The 18,977-nt window shown below is 37.5% G+C and overlaps 1 protein-coding gene across 2 annotated transcripts in view; it reads right to left on the minus strand.

Moving 5' to 3' along the window:
* The window catches only part of MLLT3 (MLLT3 super elongation complex subunit), a 109,687-nt gene that overhangs the window by 30,336 nt on the left and 60,374 nt on the right, over window positions 1-18,977 (minus strand). The window contains exons 4-6 of one of the 2 annotated variants that reach the window (XM_085212950.1): window positions 17,447-17,590; window positions 3,764-3,883; window positions 1,441-2,049 (exon numbers count right to left, since the gene is read on the minus strand). In XM_085212950.1, coding sequence (XP_085069076.1) covers window positions 1,441-2,049; window positions 3,764-3,883; window positions 17,447-17,590 — 873 coding nt within the window. The remainder of the gene's footprint in view (window positions 1-1,440; window positions 2,050-3,763; window positions 3,884-17,446; window positions 17,591-18,977) is intronic. The other variant, XM_085212951.1, reaches the window with a different exon arrangement.

The raw sequence follows: 18,977 nt of genomic DNA on the forward strand, positions 1-18,977 counted from the left end.
AGGACTGGCCAAAAAATAGAGTCCTGCCAAAGATGGCAACACACATTAACAATTAAATTAAATAATCTGCACGCTGCTATGCAGCACACACTTCTGCAACATCTGCATTTGTAAGATTCCAGTTATACTGCAGTTATACTGCTTTTCTTAATTCTTTCCTGTTTGAAGAATACTGAAGATCTTATGTAGAAATGTATTTGCCTTTACATGGGTACCTGAGTAAATATGAAGTATAAAATCAAACTCGGTTCTGATTGGCTGGCTACATCAAGGGTAGGTGGTGAGTCATAGGGTATTCCCATGACTCATAAAAAGCTAAATATTCTATTTTAAAGACATTTAAATATAATTTATACTGAGGCTGTTAAGTATGAACGTTTTCAGGTTTAAAGGGAACATCATAAAAACAACTTCAACAGTACTGTAGAGAGGGGCCTATTATTTTACATACCTTCCAAACTGTATAGCATTTGCATGACTTAACTGTTCGTGCATTAAATTGCCAATTTAGAAACACAATAGAGACGTGAGATCTCTCCCAGCTCCATGTTTCTATGAAGAACCTAACCATTGCTACATCCTCACAGCCTGTTCCAGAGAGTGCAAGTACAGCTATGAATCTGAAGGCAGTAATGGAGGCACAAAAATATAATAAAATCAGAGAACTGTTGAATAAGCTAAATTAGTCAGATTTTCTCTCCATCCTGCTTACTGCCTCAAGCCTTAAGCAAAATGAAGACACCAAACAGGCTTTCTTCTTCCAACTCCCTTCCTTCTCTACTCATCTATCTATAAAAGATGCTCCTAAAGCTGAACCCTGCCAGGAGAATGATTTAAATCCTAATCATCAAAAGAATATTGTGCTTGAAACAGATGAACAGATGGAAGAAATATTTTCAGGAAACAAACTTCCATTAAAAAAAAATCTTTCTTGTTGAGTAACTTTGGATGGATTCCCCCCTTTCAAGGAACTCTTTGTCCATTAAACTGGCATCATTTACAGAACTGCCCTTTTTAGCAGAAAAATAACAAACAATACTATATTACTGCAGTCTTTTCCCAAATTCACTGAATTATCTAATGTCTGAGTGTAAAATCTTAGCATGTGAGATATAAGTATTTAAACCAACTCCCTTCAATCTAAAAAAAAAAAAAAAGCATGAAATTAAAAAGGAACAAGATCAAAAGAACAATACTAGTTATTGCCATTTCCCCTATGCTCATTGGTCATAATGCTGACATTTATAAATTACGTACACTTGATTTGGAAATACAATTCAAACATAATATGCGTAAGTTTAAACAGCCAGTAGTCAACACCCTTCAATTGGAACAATTTGCCAGTAAAAAGGAGAAGAGAAATGAAAATACAAATATGGCACACAATCCCACAGAGAAGAAACACTTCATACACAGGAAAAGAAACAAAACAGCTCTTACTTCAGATTTAGAAGACATGTTTTCTTCCACGTCAGAATCATTGGGGTCTATAATATCATCAGATGGTGGCAGAGTAGACGCCTTCTTTTCCAGTGTATCACTTTCAATTTTGACTCTCCCCATCTTAAGCTGAGACCTGTCCTTTGTTTGTTTTTTGTCAGCTGAACATGTAAGAATTAGTGATGGAGCATTAGAAAAGCTTTTAAATAATGACTCTGGCGCACTTTTTTTTCTCTTTTTTGCAGAAGGTTCATCAGAATCCAGAACGGAGGGCCTTTTTGTAGGAGTCTTCTTTTCTTGCTGCTGTCCACCCGTAATGGTAAGGATGGAGGTGTTTTCAGATTTTGGCTCCTTGGACATGGATTTGGGTTCCTTGAAGGCCATCTTAGGAACCATTTTTTCATCTTTTAGTGGTTTATTTTCTTTGGGTTTCTTAGAGGATTCTTTGGAAGATTTGTTTTGTTCCCTGGAAGGTTCTTTGAAGGCACTTTTTTGTTCTTTTGAGTCTTTAGAAGTTTTTTCCTTGTGCTCCTTTGTTAACTTGTGGGGCTTCAAAAAACTGTTACTACTGCCGCTACTGCTATTTATGTTCAGAATCTTAGTTGGGTCCTGCAAAAAGGAGATACAAAACTTTAAATTAAAAAAAAAAAAAAAAGATATACACCACAGACACAAGATTCATGTCAGAAACTTTAAACTGCAGGGTGAAAAAAAGAAACAGTAAATGACCATATAAGAATTGATAGAGAAACTATTACAAAGTTGTGGAGCAGGAGCAGTTATTTTGGCATTTGCAAGACAAAGGTTAGTTTTTATCTCTTAAGAATCAGATATGGCCTTCTAGAAACATTTTAAGGTGAACATAAAGATTAGTTAACATTTCCTAAACTATGACCATTAAATTTCAGGAAAAAAAATCACAACAAAAGGATTATCATATGAATCACATACTGTTAACAGAAGTATTTCAGAACCAGTGTAAAACGTGTCATCCTACTGACATTTCAGGCGGAGCTTGAGTACCATACCGTGATCCCCTCATCAACTTTAGCTAGAGCCTATCCTTTATACAGGCTGTGGATCCAGCCTGGCTGTGTCAGATATGATTTGACATGCAACATCTCACTAGTAAATGTTGTTTAACAGAAAGCCTCTACTAAGAAGGTTTTCCTTCTTTGTATTTACTGTTGTTTATATTGAGCATTTCATTGCATTTTTTAAATTCAGTAGTTATACAATGAGATGGATCTCTGAGAGGGTGACAACTCAAAGGTCCTATAAGACCGAGAAAAAGAAAAAACTTAAATGTTGGGCAGAAACATAACTGACCATGCGAATTTTGACAAAAGAATCATCCCTAACTGACTGAAGAGATGTAGACAAAAAGAGGATTGTCTCAAAAGTAAAGTACAGTGCACTATGGATTAATTCTAAAAGCATCTCTAATGCTTGCTAAATGTCTGGAGAGCCCATACCTAGTTCTAGAAAGTAAAAATGTTCTACCAGTTACCTACAACACAAACATGGTGGGAAAAAAATCAACCTAGAAAATAAGAGTGAATGGAAACACTATTTTTTTTTTTTTTCTCATGTAGATCTGTTTTAAATGTTGGGAGAAAAAACTAATTTAAAAAACTGAAAACTGAATAATTGCAAAATAGTTTGAGGAAAAACTTCTGCAGCATAACCTAAATTTTTTATCACAAATGAACAGAATGATCTGTGATTAGCAAGCCAAAACAAAGACTCTTTGGCAAGCTTACACTGCCAAGCTACTTCTAGCAACAAGTCAATTTTGAAATTTCCATATATGTATACACTAACACAAATACTAATATCTGCTAATATCCTGTACTAATGAAAGATAAATCACAATGAAACACAAAGTTTTAAATACAAGTCACTACATTTCTAAACAATAAACAAGATTCTGGTGACATCTGAACATATGAATGTGAGGCACTTCCTTGTTTCCCAGGCCAGTAATTAAAAACAGAAATCCCATTTCCATCCCTGAATCTTCTAATACTACAACAACTACAACAGGCAATTAGTATTCCATCTGGGAAAAGAAGAAAATACTTGTAGTTGTTCAAAAACTAGTAAAGCAATACTTCACCTAGCACCGATTCTCACTTACATTCCTTTTCTGCATTATTTTGATGTGGCTAGCAGTAAGTTTACACTAAAGAAATGTTCTTACCTATTGATATCACTGGATTATGTCACGATCTAAAAAATACCTAGAGAGACCTTTCTTCTCAAGTTATTTCCCAGGAAAAACCTTATTGGCTCAAATATTTGCTATCCAACTAAGTCTCACCTTTGGCCCATGAGATGCTTTCTTCTTCACTTCAGAAAAAGATAGGGAGTTACTAGGAAGGTTGGGGAGATGAAGGCTCTGCCCTGAAGAGAACGACGTGCCATCTGTCATAACCATAATCTGTTACAAGAGGGAAAGCATGTTAAGTCAGTTACTACCAACAGTCTGAACTAAGTAACCCGCAAATCAATATGGAAACAAAATTCATACAGCAAACAGTATTCTTGTTTCTTTTCAACAAGGAATGAGTTAATAAAACCATTTGGCCATCCACTATTGAATGAATAAATCATATCCTTCAATTTCCATACAACTACAATGCACCCTCAGAAAACTGCAAAACTTCCTCTAATACAGTTTTTTATATGGCATTGTGTACTTAGGCTTCTTTCCCTTGTCCAAAGCAATGTCTGGCAGAACACTTGAATGTCTGTCCTATCTGCTCTAGAAAGATCTGCAAGCTACTGATGTCCCATACAGAAATACAGAAATGTGTATATGTCTTTGCTCTCCACTAAAGCAATACAATAGAAGATTGTTAGGCAAGGGTGGCAAGGTTGTGGTGGCAGGGGTGACCTCAGAAAAGAGATCCATAGTGGACAGAGTGAGTTCCATTTAGCTCCAACAACCTCACAGCAGGACACAGCTGAATGCCAAAGCAAAGCTGGTTATGCCTCCAGGAAAAGATTTAAGGCTGAAATGGAAAAAATCAAATGGTAAGAATCTGCAGTGCAAATACCCAAGTTGGAGAGGAAGCAAGGACAGAAAATGCTCCAGGTGTCAGAGAAGATATTTATCTGCAGCCTGCGGAGAGAATCATTCCAGAGATGTTCATACATAGCCCAGAGAAGACTACATACCAGTTCAGATGGATATACCTAGAAGGGCTAAATCGCATGGAGAGTCCACACTAGAACAGTTCTTGAACTGTGGTCTGCGGATAGAACCCACACCAAACCAGGGCAAAAACTTAGAAGAGGAAGGAGCAAGAGAACTGTTAAGTTCTCTCTTGTACTGCTCATGGAGAAGGAGGAGAAAGAGGTGTCAAGAATGAAGAAGTAATGTGGATCACGAGAAGGAGAGAGAAAGGAAAAGGTGTTATGATGTTCAGTTTTTAACTTCAAGCTTCTCCTTTACCTAGTGTGCAGTAAATTGGAAGGCTGGTGACCAAACATTTTTGCTGTAGCGGGGGTCTAACTGCCTGTCTTGATTTCAAGGGTTCCTAAGTACAAACCAATAAACCTCAGGGACCAGAGAGAATTCAGCCAATCGTAGAAAAGTGCCCTATGGTTAGCACATTCAGTAGCAAACTAGGGTATAGATATATATGCTTCATATTTTAACTCTCCAGTCAATACAAGTCAAGAGGGGCTATTATTTACTATCCACTGCTTTTTCAAGCCAGAATTTCAATTTCTTTGCTTATTCATTTATTTATTAAACATAAGCTCAAAATAAATCTTTTTGCAGTCAACATTATTCAAAAGATGTTGTAATAGCCTAGAGAATATTAAGGGACATGTCTAGGTAATAAGTATTACTTATTTTTTTTTGCCTGTAACTTCAGCATATGTCAACACTGCAACTACAATTCTGGGAAGGATAATGCAGGCAACTTAAGTCAAAACTTCCTTTTCCATAGGTTCATGTAATAAAAAAAAAATATTTTTAACAATTATTAATGTATTCAGCAAATGTTGTGAAGTAACATTCCACACACATAAATTTAATCCCGTTTCCCTTTTTCATTTCTCAGATTGGTAAACGAGAGCATATGAGACAGAAATTCAAAGATCAACAAGGCAGAAAACAGTAGCATCCATCTTGCAGTCAAAAGAAAGTCAACTGCAACTAGCTATAGTGAATCACAGTAAGAGAACTCTTTTGGCCTTGTAAATACTATATAACCTCAACTTACCTAGGGTTTTGGCTGAATTCAGCACAGCTGAACAGAAGGAAGGGCAGAATAACAAATAGTAATAAGAAAAGTGTAGCATATAAAAATATATTGTGGTTTAAGCGAGCAGGTAGCCAAGCATCACACAGCCATTTGCTCACTCTTGTACAGTGGAACAAGGGAGAGAATGGAAACAAAAGAAAAAAAAAAAAAAAGAGGTAGAAAGATTGAGATAAAAACAGTTTAATAGGACAGAAATAAAAGGGAAAATTAAATAGATAAGAATAACACAAAAAACAAGTAACGTACAATGCAATCGTTCATCACTTGTTGACTGAAGACCAGCCAGTGTCCAAGCAGTGCAATCTTCCTTGGCCAACTCCCCCTGTTTATAGTTCAATATGATGCCATTTGTTATGGGACACCTCTTTGACCAGTTCGGGTCATGATTCGGTTTTTGTCTCCTTCCAGCTCCTCACACCCACCCCCTCAGTCTCCTCGCTGGCATGAGAGTATGAGAAGCTGAAACGCCCTTGGCTCTGTGCTGCACTGTTCAGTGTGTTTTCTCCTAAATCCAAATCACAGCATCAAACTAGCCACTATAAAGAAAATTATCTGTTCCAGCTGACGTCAGGACAATACCATAAGCCTGTACAGAAGATAATGATAGAGACAAATTCATTTTCTCTATCTTCTTTAACAAAATCAATTAAGTGGATCGTTAAATGAGACTGTTCTCCCTTAAATTGAACTTAATGAAATGTTTTAAATCCACCAACTTCATCACAGAGAATACCACTTGCATTAAAACTAATTAATCTTTCAGCAAAAGCAGATACAAGATTACCCATTATTACAGAGTTTAAACAAATATTTTGTTCAAACAAGCAGTTCTGTTCACTCACTCCTGCAAGAAAATGATACATAGTTATGTTGTGCAGAAGCAAAGTCTGGAAGATGAGGTTTTGTCCTATCTTCACAAATAAAAGCAAAGAAACAAAAAACGCTGATAAGGATCTTTCTCCCATAGTTGGAAGCTGCCATTTTCTCCCTAAATACAGAATTCCGACTCACTAGAGTAAGTTGAAATTCAGCAATTGCACAAATTTTCTTTTTAAAGTTATGAAACATTTCAGTTTTGAAATATTTATGTATTTTGTATTTGTATTATTTGTATAATACACACTCTTTAAAAGCTGACATTTAAAAAAAATAGATGAACTTCTCAGACAACTCAGTTTCTAGACAAATATTAAAGTATTATTTGGATCATTAACAGCCTCAGCATGCAGATTATATATTTAGAAAGAGGATGGCTCTCTAAAGGGAAATCTACAGGGCTTGGTCATTAGTATCATCTGAGCTACAGCAAATCTGTCATAGTTCTACACATACGGTTTTTTGAAAACAAAACCTGGACACTCCAAATGGCAAGCCATAAAAATTTCAGATTATTAACTCCTGTAGCCTGCTGGTTCATTATAAATCCCACCAAAAAGAAAAAAAAAAAAAAAAAAAGGCAAAGGCAGTTGTAGATTCAAACTTTTATTTTATGTGATTAATGTGTGTGATAAAGCAGAAACCAGTTTGTCATTCCAGATCAGCTCTGTAAAAATGACAAAACACCAAGGAAGTCTTCTACGAGTTTCATTTCTTCGGTCCTGTGATAAAATACACACTTCTATCTTCCAAACTGATCACTGTCAGAAGATTTGTTCCTGATTAAAATCTCCTAAATCAGAGAGAGTCACTGGTCTTCTCCCTCCCGAAAAATAAAGTAAACATTAACAACTTTACAACTCTTCTAAAATGTTAGTGAACAAAACATCAAAAAAGAGCAAAAAGCCTGCAGAAACATATATATTTTTAAGTGAAATGCATTCCCTCTGTAGCTAAACTTAGGAAAGAGATACATACATCCAGTTTAAACACTACCAGTGAAATAAATGAGCTGTCAGAATTGCAGCAGCTCCTACAGTAGGTTACTGTTCATATGTTTGTACGTACGTATGTAGCTACGTTAAGCCAAACCTACACAAAAGGAGCAAAAGATGAGAGCATGTAATAGCAAGATAACTGCATCAAGAATGCAAGGTCATCAAAAGAAATGAAGTCTCCATTACATCCACTCTATTTAGAGGTTTTTTTTTTACTCAGTTCCTTCTTTCTGCACTGCCAGTTCAGAACAGCAGAGAAGAATTTACTCTAGAAGGGCACCATAGCCAATGCTTAGGGTAGGAATCCAAGAGGAGCCAGAGCTGGTGCTGCCATGCTCTACAATTAGTTTGGAGACATAAGACAGCAAAAGCATTAATTTCTCTTCTCAATTGTTGCACAAGTTACTGCTCTGCTTTGTACAGATCATCAGCTCATTAGGATCACATCTGATTCCACAAACTGGTGGGATCAGATACCAGTAAGGGTGTTAGTGAAAAAAGGTGAGATGATAGAGATAAGAACCTAGCTTTAAATGAGTAAGTTAAACAGCCATGTAATGACACCATGAATTTATCGTTACATAAAGCATGAAGTTCTAGTTTTAACCTTGCTATTGCCTCAGAGATTTAGCTTAATACTGACTATACTCAAGCAGAGCAAAAGTCTAGCTAAACTCACAGCATGTCTTTGATGTGCTCAACAGGAACAGTTTAGGAAATACACAAATACAGGACAAATTGCAGTGTTATTCCTTTCTCTAACACTTTTCCCAGTGTTATTCCTACCTCCTTTCAGGATTCCTTTCAGTAAATACTAGTGCACAGAATTTCTCCACCAGAGGCTGAATCCATACTTATTTTTAACAGCGTCATGGTAGTTCATTATACAAACTGTTATGCCCTCCATCTCATTGCTTTATATTTATTCATATTTATTTCCTGGATCTGAAATGAGTGGCAGCAAGTTCCACTACTTAATCATGCATCTTCAAAAACAAACAAACAAACAACAACAAAAAAAACCCAAATTCATAGCATGTTTTGGAGTGCAAGGGATATTTAAAGACCATCCAAATTCCAACTCCATTGCCATGGGCAGCACTGCCACCCACCAGATCAGGCTGCCCATGGTCCCATCCAACCTGGCCGTGAATGTCTCCAAACATGGCGCATCCACTGCTTCTCTGGGCAGCCTGTGCCAGTGTCTCATCACCCTCTGAGCAAACAGTTTCCTCACATCTATAAGATGGAACACTCAGAAATTAAAGTGGGAAAAGAGGAAGGAGAGGGGGGTCGCATTATGAAAATGTTTCTCCTCCCAAATAACAGCTACAAATGTCAAGGTCCTGGATGTGGCTAAACATCACTTGCTAGTAAGAAGTAGGAAATAACTGTTTTCTCTCTGTCCTTTCTTCCACACATACATTACTCCTGCCCAACTAACAGAACTGAAGTGACTGTTATCTGTGGTTGGTCTTGTGCATGCGGGGAAAGCAACAGCTGTTGTGTATCTTGATTTTCAGCAGAGCTTTGTGCAAACTGCCACAGCCTTCGTAGATCAGATCTATGAGATATGGACTGAATAAAAAGAAGATGAGGTGTGGAAAATTGGCTGGACTGCTGAACTCAAAGGGTACTGCTAACATGTGAAGGCCAGTGACTACTGGTATTCCTCAACTCAGTCAACACTTGATTCAAAACTCTGTAATGTTTTCATTAATGACCCACAGGGAACTCTCAGCAAGCTCACAGATGATATACAGGTAATTATTTTTCACGGAAGCCCCTGCACTCTCCAGAAGAGCATGAGAGTTAGAATGGAAGATCTTCAAGGGAGAGAACAAAAAATACTAATTAGCTATTTCATAACACACATAGAAGGTCAGAAGGTGACACCAACTCCCAAGAAAATCAGGCTCAAATCTAGTGTACATGGAGAGGTGACAGCTCCACATCAGAGGATAAAAAAGACCAACAGCAGTACTGTTTAATGAAACAACTGCTAGACATGACTGAGCAAAAAGAGAAAACATATCCACAGATGTTATTCCCTGTCCTGCCCCATTGTCTGCTCCAGTGTCATCAAAGACAGTTAATGGACAGCTTATTAATAATACAAGTCAGAGTTGAAATGAGACAAATTCCACCTCACCGTGAAAGGCTTTTTATTATTATTATTTTACACTCTAACTGAGCGGTTTCCTACACTACCATTAGTAAGCCATTCCATACAAAAGTTTTAGCTTAAGTTAGGAAGAGAGAACTTCAAAAATTAAGTTCAACAAGATCTCATGCTAATAATGCATCCAAGAAAAAAATTATCAAAACAAGGCAATACTAAATCTTACTGGAGTATACAAATATCACATTAACATTGTGCTGCTATCGTCTAGTAGAGTAACTCCCACTACATAACAGCAAACGTACAAGAGAGACAAGCTGTCTTTTACGTTCATTGGCCTCACAAGCAGACAGAAGATGGCATTATGTATTTATTTTTAAACATTCTTCTTGACAGTCCAATGCTAGAGAATGATTATATTATTTTTTCCTATGTACAACTGTATGTTATGAAACACTATATATGTAATTATTCAAACTGATCTGCTGGCAATACTTTCTGGCTTCTAGTTCAAAAAGCCTTGACTAGCCTGCAGATATTGAGTTTGTAACTAACATCTTTGCCCAATAGTTGCTTCCCAGACAAAGGCAAAATGTATTCTTACCCTCCCCCAAAAAAACCCACCACCAACACCAACAACAAAACAAACAAACAAAGCCAGTAGGTTTTGAGTAGGAATGATCCTATCTTATTCATACACCTGAAGTGACCAGTCTCCATAATACTCGATCTGCAGGCATCCTCTAAACCTATTCTAATTTACTTCTCAGAAAACTGAATGCTACGGAAAGAAGGGTTGTCATGCATTTTATTTATGTAGTTTCATGTGCCACTGAACAACATAACAACTGTGCTCTACCAATTAACTCTACATAATCACAGAATTAGAGAACAGTTCACGCTGGAGAGGACCTCAAAAGATCATCAGGTCCAACCTTCTATGGGGAAAGGGAGCCTAGATAAAATTATCTAGCAGCCTGTTCAATCATGTCCCTGAGTGGGTTGTTCCAGTGTTACACAGTGATTGTTCTCACTGTAAAAAGGTTATATCAAGACAAAACTTCTCCCATTGCAACTTGTACCTTGTCTTCTCCATGTCGCTCGTGGAGAGAGAGACCTAAGTATTCTTTGTTGCCACCTTTGAAAAGGCTTCCAAGCATTCTATAGTAAGAAGAGCTACATTCTTCAGTCTTTTCTCATTAGACAGGTTCTCCAGTCTTTTGATCATCACAACCCTTCATCAGGCCCTCTCCAGTCTGCCCATGTCCTTTTTGATTTGGGTGGACTAGAACAGGAATTAGAACTACCCTGTACTCCCCGTGAAACCTGACAAATACTGAGTACAGTGATATGATCATATCTCTGCTAGCAGTGCTGCTGCTGGTGCAGTATAGGATTCAATTTGCCTCTGTTAGTACAGCAGTGCTCTACTGATGCGTATTCAGCCTGTCCCAGTCTCTCTATAAGATAATTTTCACTTCTGTCTTGTCCATCCAGTTAAGTGCATCAGTAAACTTGGTCACAGTGCTTTCAATTCCACCAGTCAGATCATTTATGAAGGTATATGAAAATCTAGTGACCTTCTCTGACAGAGTAAGTACTTCAGTGTCCAGGGCAAAGAGAACATATGTGATCTACTGTACTTCTCTAAGGCCTTTGACACGAACCCATACAACATCCATGTCTTAACTGATGGATTCACTATTCATCACTATTCAGTGCACAATTGCCTGGATGGCTGTAACCAGAGGCTGGCAGTAAACAACTTAATTTCCACACGCAGACAAGTGACAAGTCATGTCTCTATGGGGTCTGTACAGGGACCGGTTCTGTTTAACATCTTTGTCAATGATGCAGACAATGGAATGGAGTGTAAGCTTAGCAAGTTTGTGGATAACATCAAGCCAAGTGGTGCAAAAATACAACAGAAGGAAGAGACGCCATTCAGAGGGATCATGACAGGTCAAAAAGCGGACCTACATATACCTAACAAAGGTCAAGGCCAGAGCAAGGTCCTGCAGCTCAGATGGGGCATTTCTAAGGATGAATACAAACTGTGTGATTACTGCATTAAGAGCAGACCTGCACAAAAGGACTCAGGGGTACTTACGGATGAAAAGCTAAATATGAGCTGGCTGTGCAGGCTTGTTACGTAGAGAGCCAGTCATACACTGGGTTGCTTCAAGAGAATAGTGACCAATATTTTCTCTCTATGCTCTGTCCTTGCAGGGCCCCACTTGCAGCCATCCAGCTCTGGGGCACCCAAAACAAGAAAGATGCAGAGCTGTTAGAGTGTGTTCAGAGGACAGCCAGCATATGATCAGAGGGCTGAAGCACCTATGGTATGAGAAAAGGCTGAAGAAACTGGAATTGTTCAGCCTGGAGAAGGCTCTGGAGAGGTCAGGTTGGATGGGGCTCTAAGGAACCTGATCTAGCAAAAGTTGTCCCCATGTATGGCAGGGAGGTATGAACTAGATGATCTTTAAAGGTCTCTTTCAATCAAAACCATTCTACATTAAACTGTGAGCCATTTTTTTGTGGACCCTTTTCCAGCAAATATTATGAAACCTGTACATAAAACTACTTAAACTGATTCTCAAGTTGCCCTATAAAAACTGACTTGCCAAAGACAGTACTATTATCTACCAACAAGAAGAACATCTTGGAGTACCCAAATAAACAACAAGAAAAACTTGCTTTCAGAACACTGAACATTGTTCTTCAGATCTCAGTAGAGAAAGCAAGAGGAACAGTCTCAAAGTCTTCTATTACTGAAAATTTCTAAAAACATGCATACTGTCTTCCTCTGATATGCAGGAATCACAGTCTACCATTTTATACAGTCACTGTGTTAGAAACTGTGAGCTGTCACGGTTGTTCCACAATAAGACTATGTTAAGGCACATCAGAGCTCCTGTAGGGGAATGGAGCACTACCAAAAAGCTTGTCTTCTACTTTTTATTTTCCTTAATGCAGGGAGGCCACCAATGCTGGAATAATCCTGTCTCCATAGAGTCTACACCTAGCTACCTGTGGTTTCATTTAACGAGCTGATAATTTATCAACATCCCCACAAAGTAGCCTCTAAACAAGTAGAAAAATTTCCCCACACTGAGGTGCTGAAAAATTTAAATTGTACTTTTAGTCAAATCTGAGATTATCTATTACAATTCCTGGCAAAATGACCCATTACTACTGCATTTCTGCAGCAATAAAGACACAATTATACTTGTCTGGCATATGGAATAAACAGACTTCTTTGTGTTGTCCTGGGCTGCTGCCACTCCACATCATTTTACAGTGAAGAATAAATTCATTCAGTACTGAAAGCACTAAAAGTAACAACGAAAACAATTGCTCTGAACAACTATTTCTACACAAGAAAGTAATATTACCATTAACAGAAACCCACAGCCTAAAGGAACAGAAAACTTCTTTGAATTCTTTTAAGTTATCTACTAGAAACTAAATTAACATATCATTTAAGAAAATTCAATTACCTAATTATGAAAAGTACAAGCTTAAAGATAAAATACTGCTCAAGGGCAGGGATTATCTAAAGTTGGCTCCAGGTATAAGCCAACTATTCTGACACTGAAGGATTGAAAGGAAAAAGGGAGCAGAAAGAAGAGGGAAATCCTCATGATTTCATCATGTGTTAGAACATGTATTACGTAGGTTTATGAAGCAACTGGAAATATATTTCTCAAATTTAAACAGTGAAAAACAAACTTCCAGAAATAAAACAGAAAGCAGTGCTTTTTTTTTTTAATCTCAAAACCAAAATTTCTACTCCGATAGTTTTTCCTAAAAACTTCACCCCTCTCAATATTATTCCTCCTTCTTGCCTCACTAACAGATCAACTGTCTTTAACAAGAGTTATCTTGATGAAGGAGCACAACTACTTATATTTCCAAAATCATTTTAAGACAATAGCAACACCTTTGTTGCTAAAAAGAATCACTGCTACTCTAAACACGACCTCTTCCTGCACACTCTGAGTCTGAAACCTCAAACCATATCATCACTAACCATGTGAGTTTGCAGTAATGTTACGAGCTTTCTTTTTATGAAAGGAATTCCAAGCCTGAAATGTTGTCTGCATAATACTTTTGAAGGAGTAAATTACTGATTTTGATTCTCTACCAAAAAGGCAATAGCATTTCACAGTACAAGCATGATTTACAGCAGAGAGACAAAGGTACATTAAACTGCTGTCTTAACTTGAACTGACAATAGTTTCACTATTTTTTCCTGCAAGATTCAAAAACTGCGTAACACTGAAGTGATGCTTGAGCAAGCCTAAGCTTTTCAGAGACAAAATCTAATTTAAATATTATTCACTATCTTCAAAATTAACTAGTTTCTACAGATTAGGTAGCATTTTCATTTTTTTTCTGAAAATGAAAGATGTGCAATCCAAAATAGCAATAGAATGAATACTGCTAACAACATTAAATCATTAAGTCACACTTTGTTTATAAACAGGCCTAGTGGCTTTCAACATACAAAATCTACTTAAAACTGAATGTTATCATTAACTGAGTATAACTTTCCTGCTAGTATCATCTCTCTTCCCATATTCATACAGAAGAATAGCAAAGCTGCCTCTTTCCTCTTAGATTTCCAAGTTTTAAAGTCTGAAACTAAGCAGAAATGGTAATTGACTATTCTAGGAAGGAATGGCTATGTAATGATCAATGTTTCCTGGCATTTAATTGTCCTCTAGGCATATGAAAGTGGGGATACATATGGGAAGGAAACTATGAGAAGACATTGGCAATGTGTCCACAGTTTTATACTTTTTCCTTTAAAAAATAGGTTATTAGTCTGAAAAATAGCTGCTAGAGCAGATGTTCTTCTGTCTCTTACTAGTTTGCACTTGAGACATGGCCTGACTGAAGAGCAAAGTCATGAACCTTGATGAGACAGCTCAAGAAAACTCCAGAGCAAGAGATAGACAAGTCTATTCTGAACAAGAAAATATGAACATCTCAGAGAAAGTCTGGGCTCATCTACTGAATGAAGCCAAGTATTTCCCATTGTAAATACAAACAGCAGCTGTTTTCCTAACCTCTACCTCTTTCAAGCATACGCCTTGGTTTATGTATAAACAATGTGACAGTTGCCTACTATTTTACAATAAAGCCTGCACTGTTCCCTGGAGAAGGATATAGTGCTTGTTACATAAGTTTATAAAAAATAGAAATATCATGTTTAGTACTTTACTTCAGTTGAACTACATGTCCCATGACTATTCCTTGGAGAGCAACTAATGAGAGGTGCAACATTAAGTTGCACAGAAATAAAGCAGTTTACATTACTAAAAAGCATAGCAAAAGCGTCCACCACCTTTGACTGCTCTCCCTAAAGCTACCACTCAACATCTTACATTAATTGGTACCTAATTCACTTCAAAGAATTCAAATTCACTTTGAAGAATATGAACTTGATTTTGTCTGTCTTGTTGCCAAAGAAATTCAGTGACTATAAGTATTAATTATTGACTTCAGTAAATGCAAAACCCACCACTTGTACTTTGTTTTACTTTAAGTGTCCTTGTTAGCCTAAGATGCTGCAGTTACAACTAAGTTAGTGTTTCATGGATTAATTCAGTGGTCTATTCTAACTACACTTGGAAGTGAGAATCAGCTTTCTGTGACACCAACAGAAGTCAAAGAAAAATGATGATCAATATTTCAATTTAATAGAAGTATTATGGGCTTTTCAACAGTGGGCGATTTAAGAGCCCTTCATAAAGACTTCTAACATTGAGACAAAGTTATTAGATCATCTCTCCTGAGTTGGCTGGACATAACCCTAGGTCAGAAAACCGAGAGAGGGAATCCTAAAAGACTGACAGACTCAAGAAAAAGGGACTCGTTTCATGGAAGAAAACTGGGAAATAATATGAAAAAAGAAAAGGAAAAAAAAACCACGCCGTTTTCTTTCTCCAGAAGACAAGAGACAATAATATGGACATTCAAGGAAACAATTTCATTAAAGCATCCCATATTTCACTGTTTACAATGAAGTAGCATTTTTGTTTTTATTAATTCACGAAACCTAAATATAGACGGTGCAGAAAATGAATAATGAAAGGTCGCTTGATGTTTTTTCTTCTCTCTCTTTACTGATTACATCCTCCCGAAATTCCTACCAGCATACATTTAGATTTATTACACTTGTGGGTAAAACTTATTAACAACTGACCTGATATGATTAGTATTAAAGCAGCTGCTCGTGAAGCTTTCCAGAATACAATCTTGATGTTTTATTTGGAAAGCTTTTTAAAGCCAATAACACTGTCCAGACATGGATACCCTCTTGCACCTAATAAATGCAAACACAAAACACAGCTCACGCTTCTATTTCAATATTACTACAGTTGTAACGGTTCTCTTCTCCAGGAAGATAAAAAGGTCCTTCAGACTATGCCTGCTACTTATTTTCGCTTTATTTTTACAGATAATATTCAAAGAGATTATTCACAAATCAGCTCCCTATCACCACCCCTGAATCTATTTTTATATAATTGTACCAGATAAGGCTAACCATTTTTGTTACATATGACTAGTCAAAAGCATAGATATTGGCCTAATGTAGACGCACAAAATATCAGTTTCCTTATCCTATGAGCTTACTGAGGAAGTGAAGCAAATGACACTCAAGAGCAGGACTGCAACCAAGAGGGACCCAGACAGGCTGGAGGAACAGATTAACAAAATTCTCATGAAATGCCATCAGGACAAATTCGGAAACCTGCAGCCCCTCCGTCCTGTAAAGGAAGCCGGGGCACTGGCGATGTACAGCTGAGAAGAAGTCAACTGTGCACCCATGTAGCAATGCCTGGAGTTGTTGGACCAGGACACAGCTCCAGAACCAGTGAGGGAGGGGCTGGGGGCTTAGCCCTGTGAGATAAAGCTGTGGAGCAAGATTGGTTCAGCCATGAGAAAGGGTGGCTTCAAGGATATCCAGCTGCAGCCCCAGCACCAGAGAATGTAGGAGAGGCAGCCAGACTCTACACATAGTGTGAGGTGGGAAGGTGAGAGGCAGAAAAACAAGCTGAGACACAAGAGGCTCAAGCTTGAGATGAGAAGCCTTTTGACCAACAGGAATCATAGGATTGACTAGCCATGAAGCCAAGGCTCCAGCCTGGGGCTGACGAAGCCCTGGGCAGCGCTGCTTGAACTTGGATTGATTTCCATCAACAGGCAAAATATTGTTGACATACTCCTGAAGTTCTAACCATCTACACTTTTTGTAAAGTGTAACTTTGGGATTTTTCGTAGCCATTAATTCTACAAATATGTGAAGACTTAGTACATTTTCTGGTTTAGAGTATTCATACATTATATAAATTTCAATGCGCTTATTCATAATTACTTTCTAACTTGCTCTACTACTACTAAATTCATTTTGCATTATGTAGAATCTGCCTTTAAAAAAGAGACATTTTATGTTCTTTTTGCATAACTTTAATCACAACAGCTCTGCAATACTTCATCTCTGGAGTGGCAAGCAAGCAATGCTTCATGTATAAGGCTTAAGTTCTGCTTTCATAGAATAAACATGAATCATTTCATTGTTAAGAAGGATCTACTACATTAATCACAAGAACACTTCACTTAGTTTCACTGCCTGGTCAACCTTTATTACAGTAATCATGCACCAGCAATAAGTATGACATCTTGGTGACTGCTTTTGGTGTGGGTGCAGGACTCACCCCTCCTGCCTTTAGTAGCTTTCTTCTGAATTCTTCTGTAGGGTTGTTGAATGTGAGCTTCTCACAGCGGAGATGATTTACAGGTGGGTGGCCTTCAAGATGCAGGAATAAGTCATAGTCAAATCGAACTTTCTTAGGTTCCTCCTAAGGGTTGAAAATAAAAAGATCTAGGGCTGAAGATAAAAAGGTCTAACGCCAAAACTAAAACAAGGGCTACATCAGTCTGTATATTAAAATTACATCATTTTTAACCATCCTCTGTGTTCTGAGATACATGATAGAATTTACTAAACATCAGCTGGGCTACAGAAAATTAAAGAAGGTCCTATCAGCCCATCATAATACATGGGAAAATGAATGAACTTCAAGCTGTCTTGACAAGGCTTCTTTGAAGGTGATATCTGGCATAGGCTAAAGACATACACAAAGCCAAATATCATGATTCAGCTGACAGAAGGTAACTCAGTCACCAACACAATCATTTCTAAGCTGTAGGTAATACAGAAGATGCCTCGGATACAATTTCCTCCAAATTCAAAAAAGTTGTAAATAAGGGTAAGATTGAAACTGCTGCAGCAAATTCTATTTGACTCGTACGTATGGTGTCTGTTTATTTATTAATGGAACTCCATTTCCTTGAACCAAATTGGGCAGCAAGATTTCAAGTATTTCACCACAGCTTCCAAGCATTTAAAATTCTTTGCCACTATAATGAAAAAAGGACAAATGTTCCCTGTACCAATGTGGAGAGAAAAAGAACAGGAAAGGCAAATTTATCTTGGACATAATCAGTGTTCTTCTATTCTAAGAAATCCTCAGCTGGAAAAGGACACTACTGTAACCATATAAATTTCAATTGCTAAGACCAGAGAAAAGACATTAAGTATGTTTTGTGCAGCACATTTACACAAATGTGTTCTAGACACTGTATAAAACTTAAGTGCTCTTCTGAAGCAATAGCAAGAAGCCCTTTCTTCAAAGGTGCCGAGGTGCCAAAGAAGGCACCAAACCAATGACAGTCTTAAAGCAGAACACATGTAAAAGGGCAAATTCTCTACTCTAGAAAAAAAGAAAAAAAAAACACAAGGGAGGAGGAGGAAGAGATGCAGCAAAATTTCAGCATATAAACAACAATGCATCTGATCTGTGTTCTGTTCAGTGACAGACATCCCCAGTACTCAAAAAAAAAAAACCCATCACATTAAAATGTTCAGATTTGACTCCGGACATTAAGGATATGAAGAATAGTATGTACAAAAGTCTCAGGTTTTCAAGGGATATCCTCAGCATCTTGTCTTCAAACATGGAACAAAGACAGCAAAGAAGCTGAGACAAAAAGCTTGCAATAGCTTATTTTTTGATGGCTGAGACTATTTTCTTGATAGACAGTATTCAAAGGCAATCATGGATGAAGGTATTTCTTATTAAAGATGAACGCATGATTTCTTGCAGAAAAGAAAGGAAGACTGCACCACAGAAAACTGTGACATTGCTATAGGCAATCAGTATTGGCAGCTTTGTCATAGAAGTT

The sequence above is a fragment of the Meleagris gallopavo genome, chromosome Z (assembly GCF_905368555.1).
Source record: "Meleagris gallopavo chromosome Z, MGAL_WU_HG_1.1, whole genome shotgun sequence".
Taxonomy (NCBI): domain Eukaryota; kingdom Metazoa; phylum Chordata; class Aves; order Galliformes; family Phasianidae; genus Meleagris; species Meleagris gallopavo.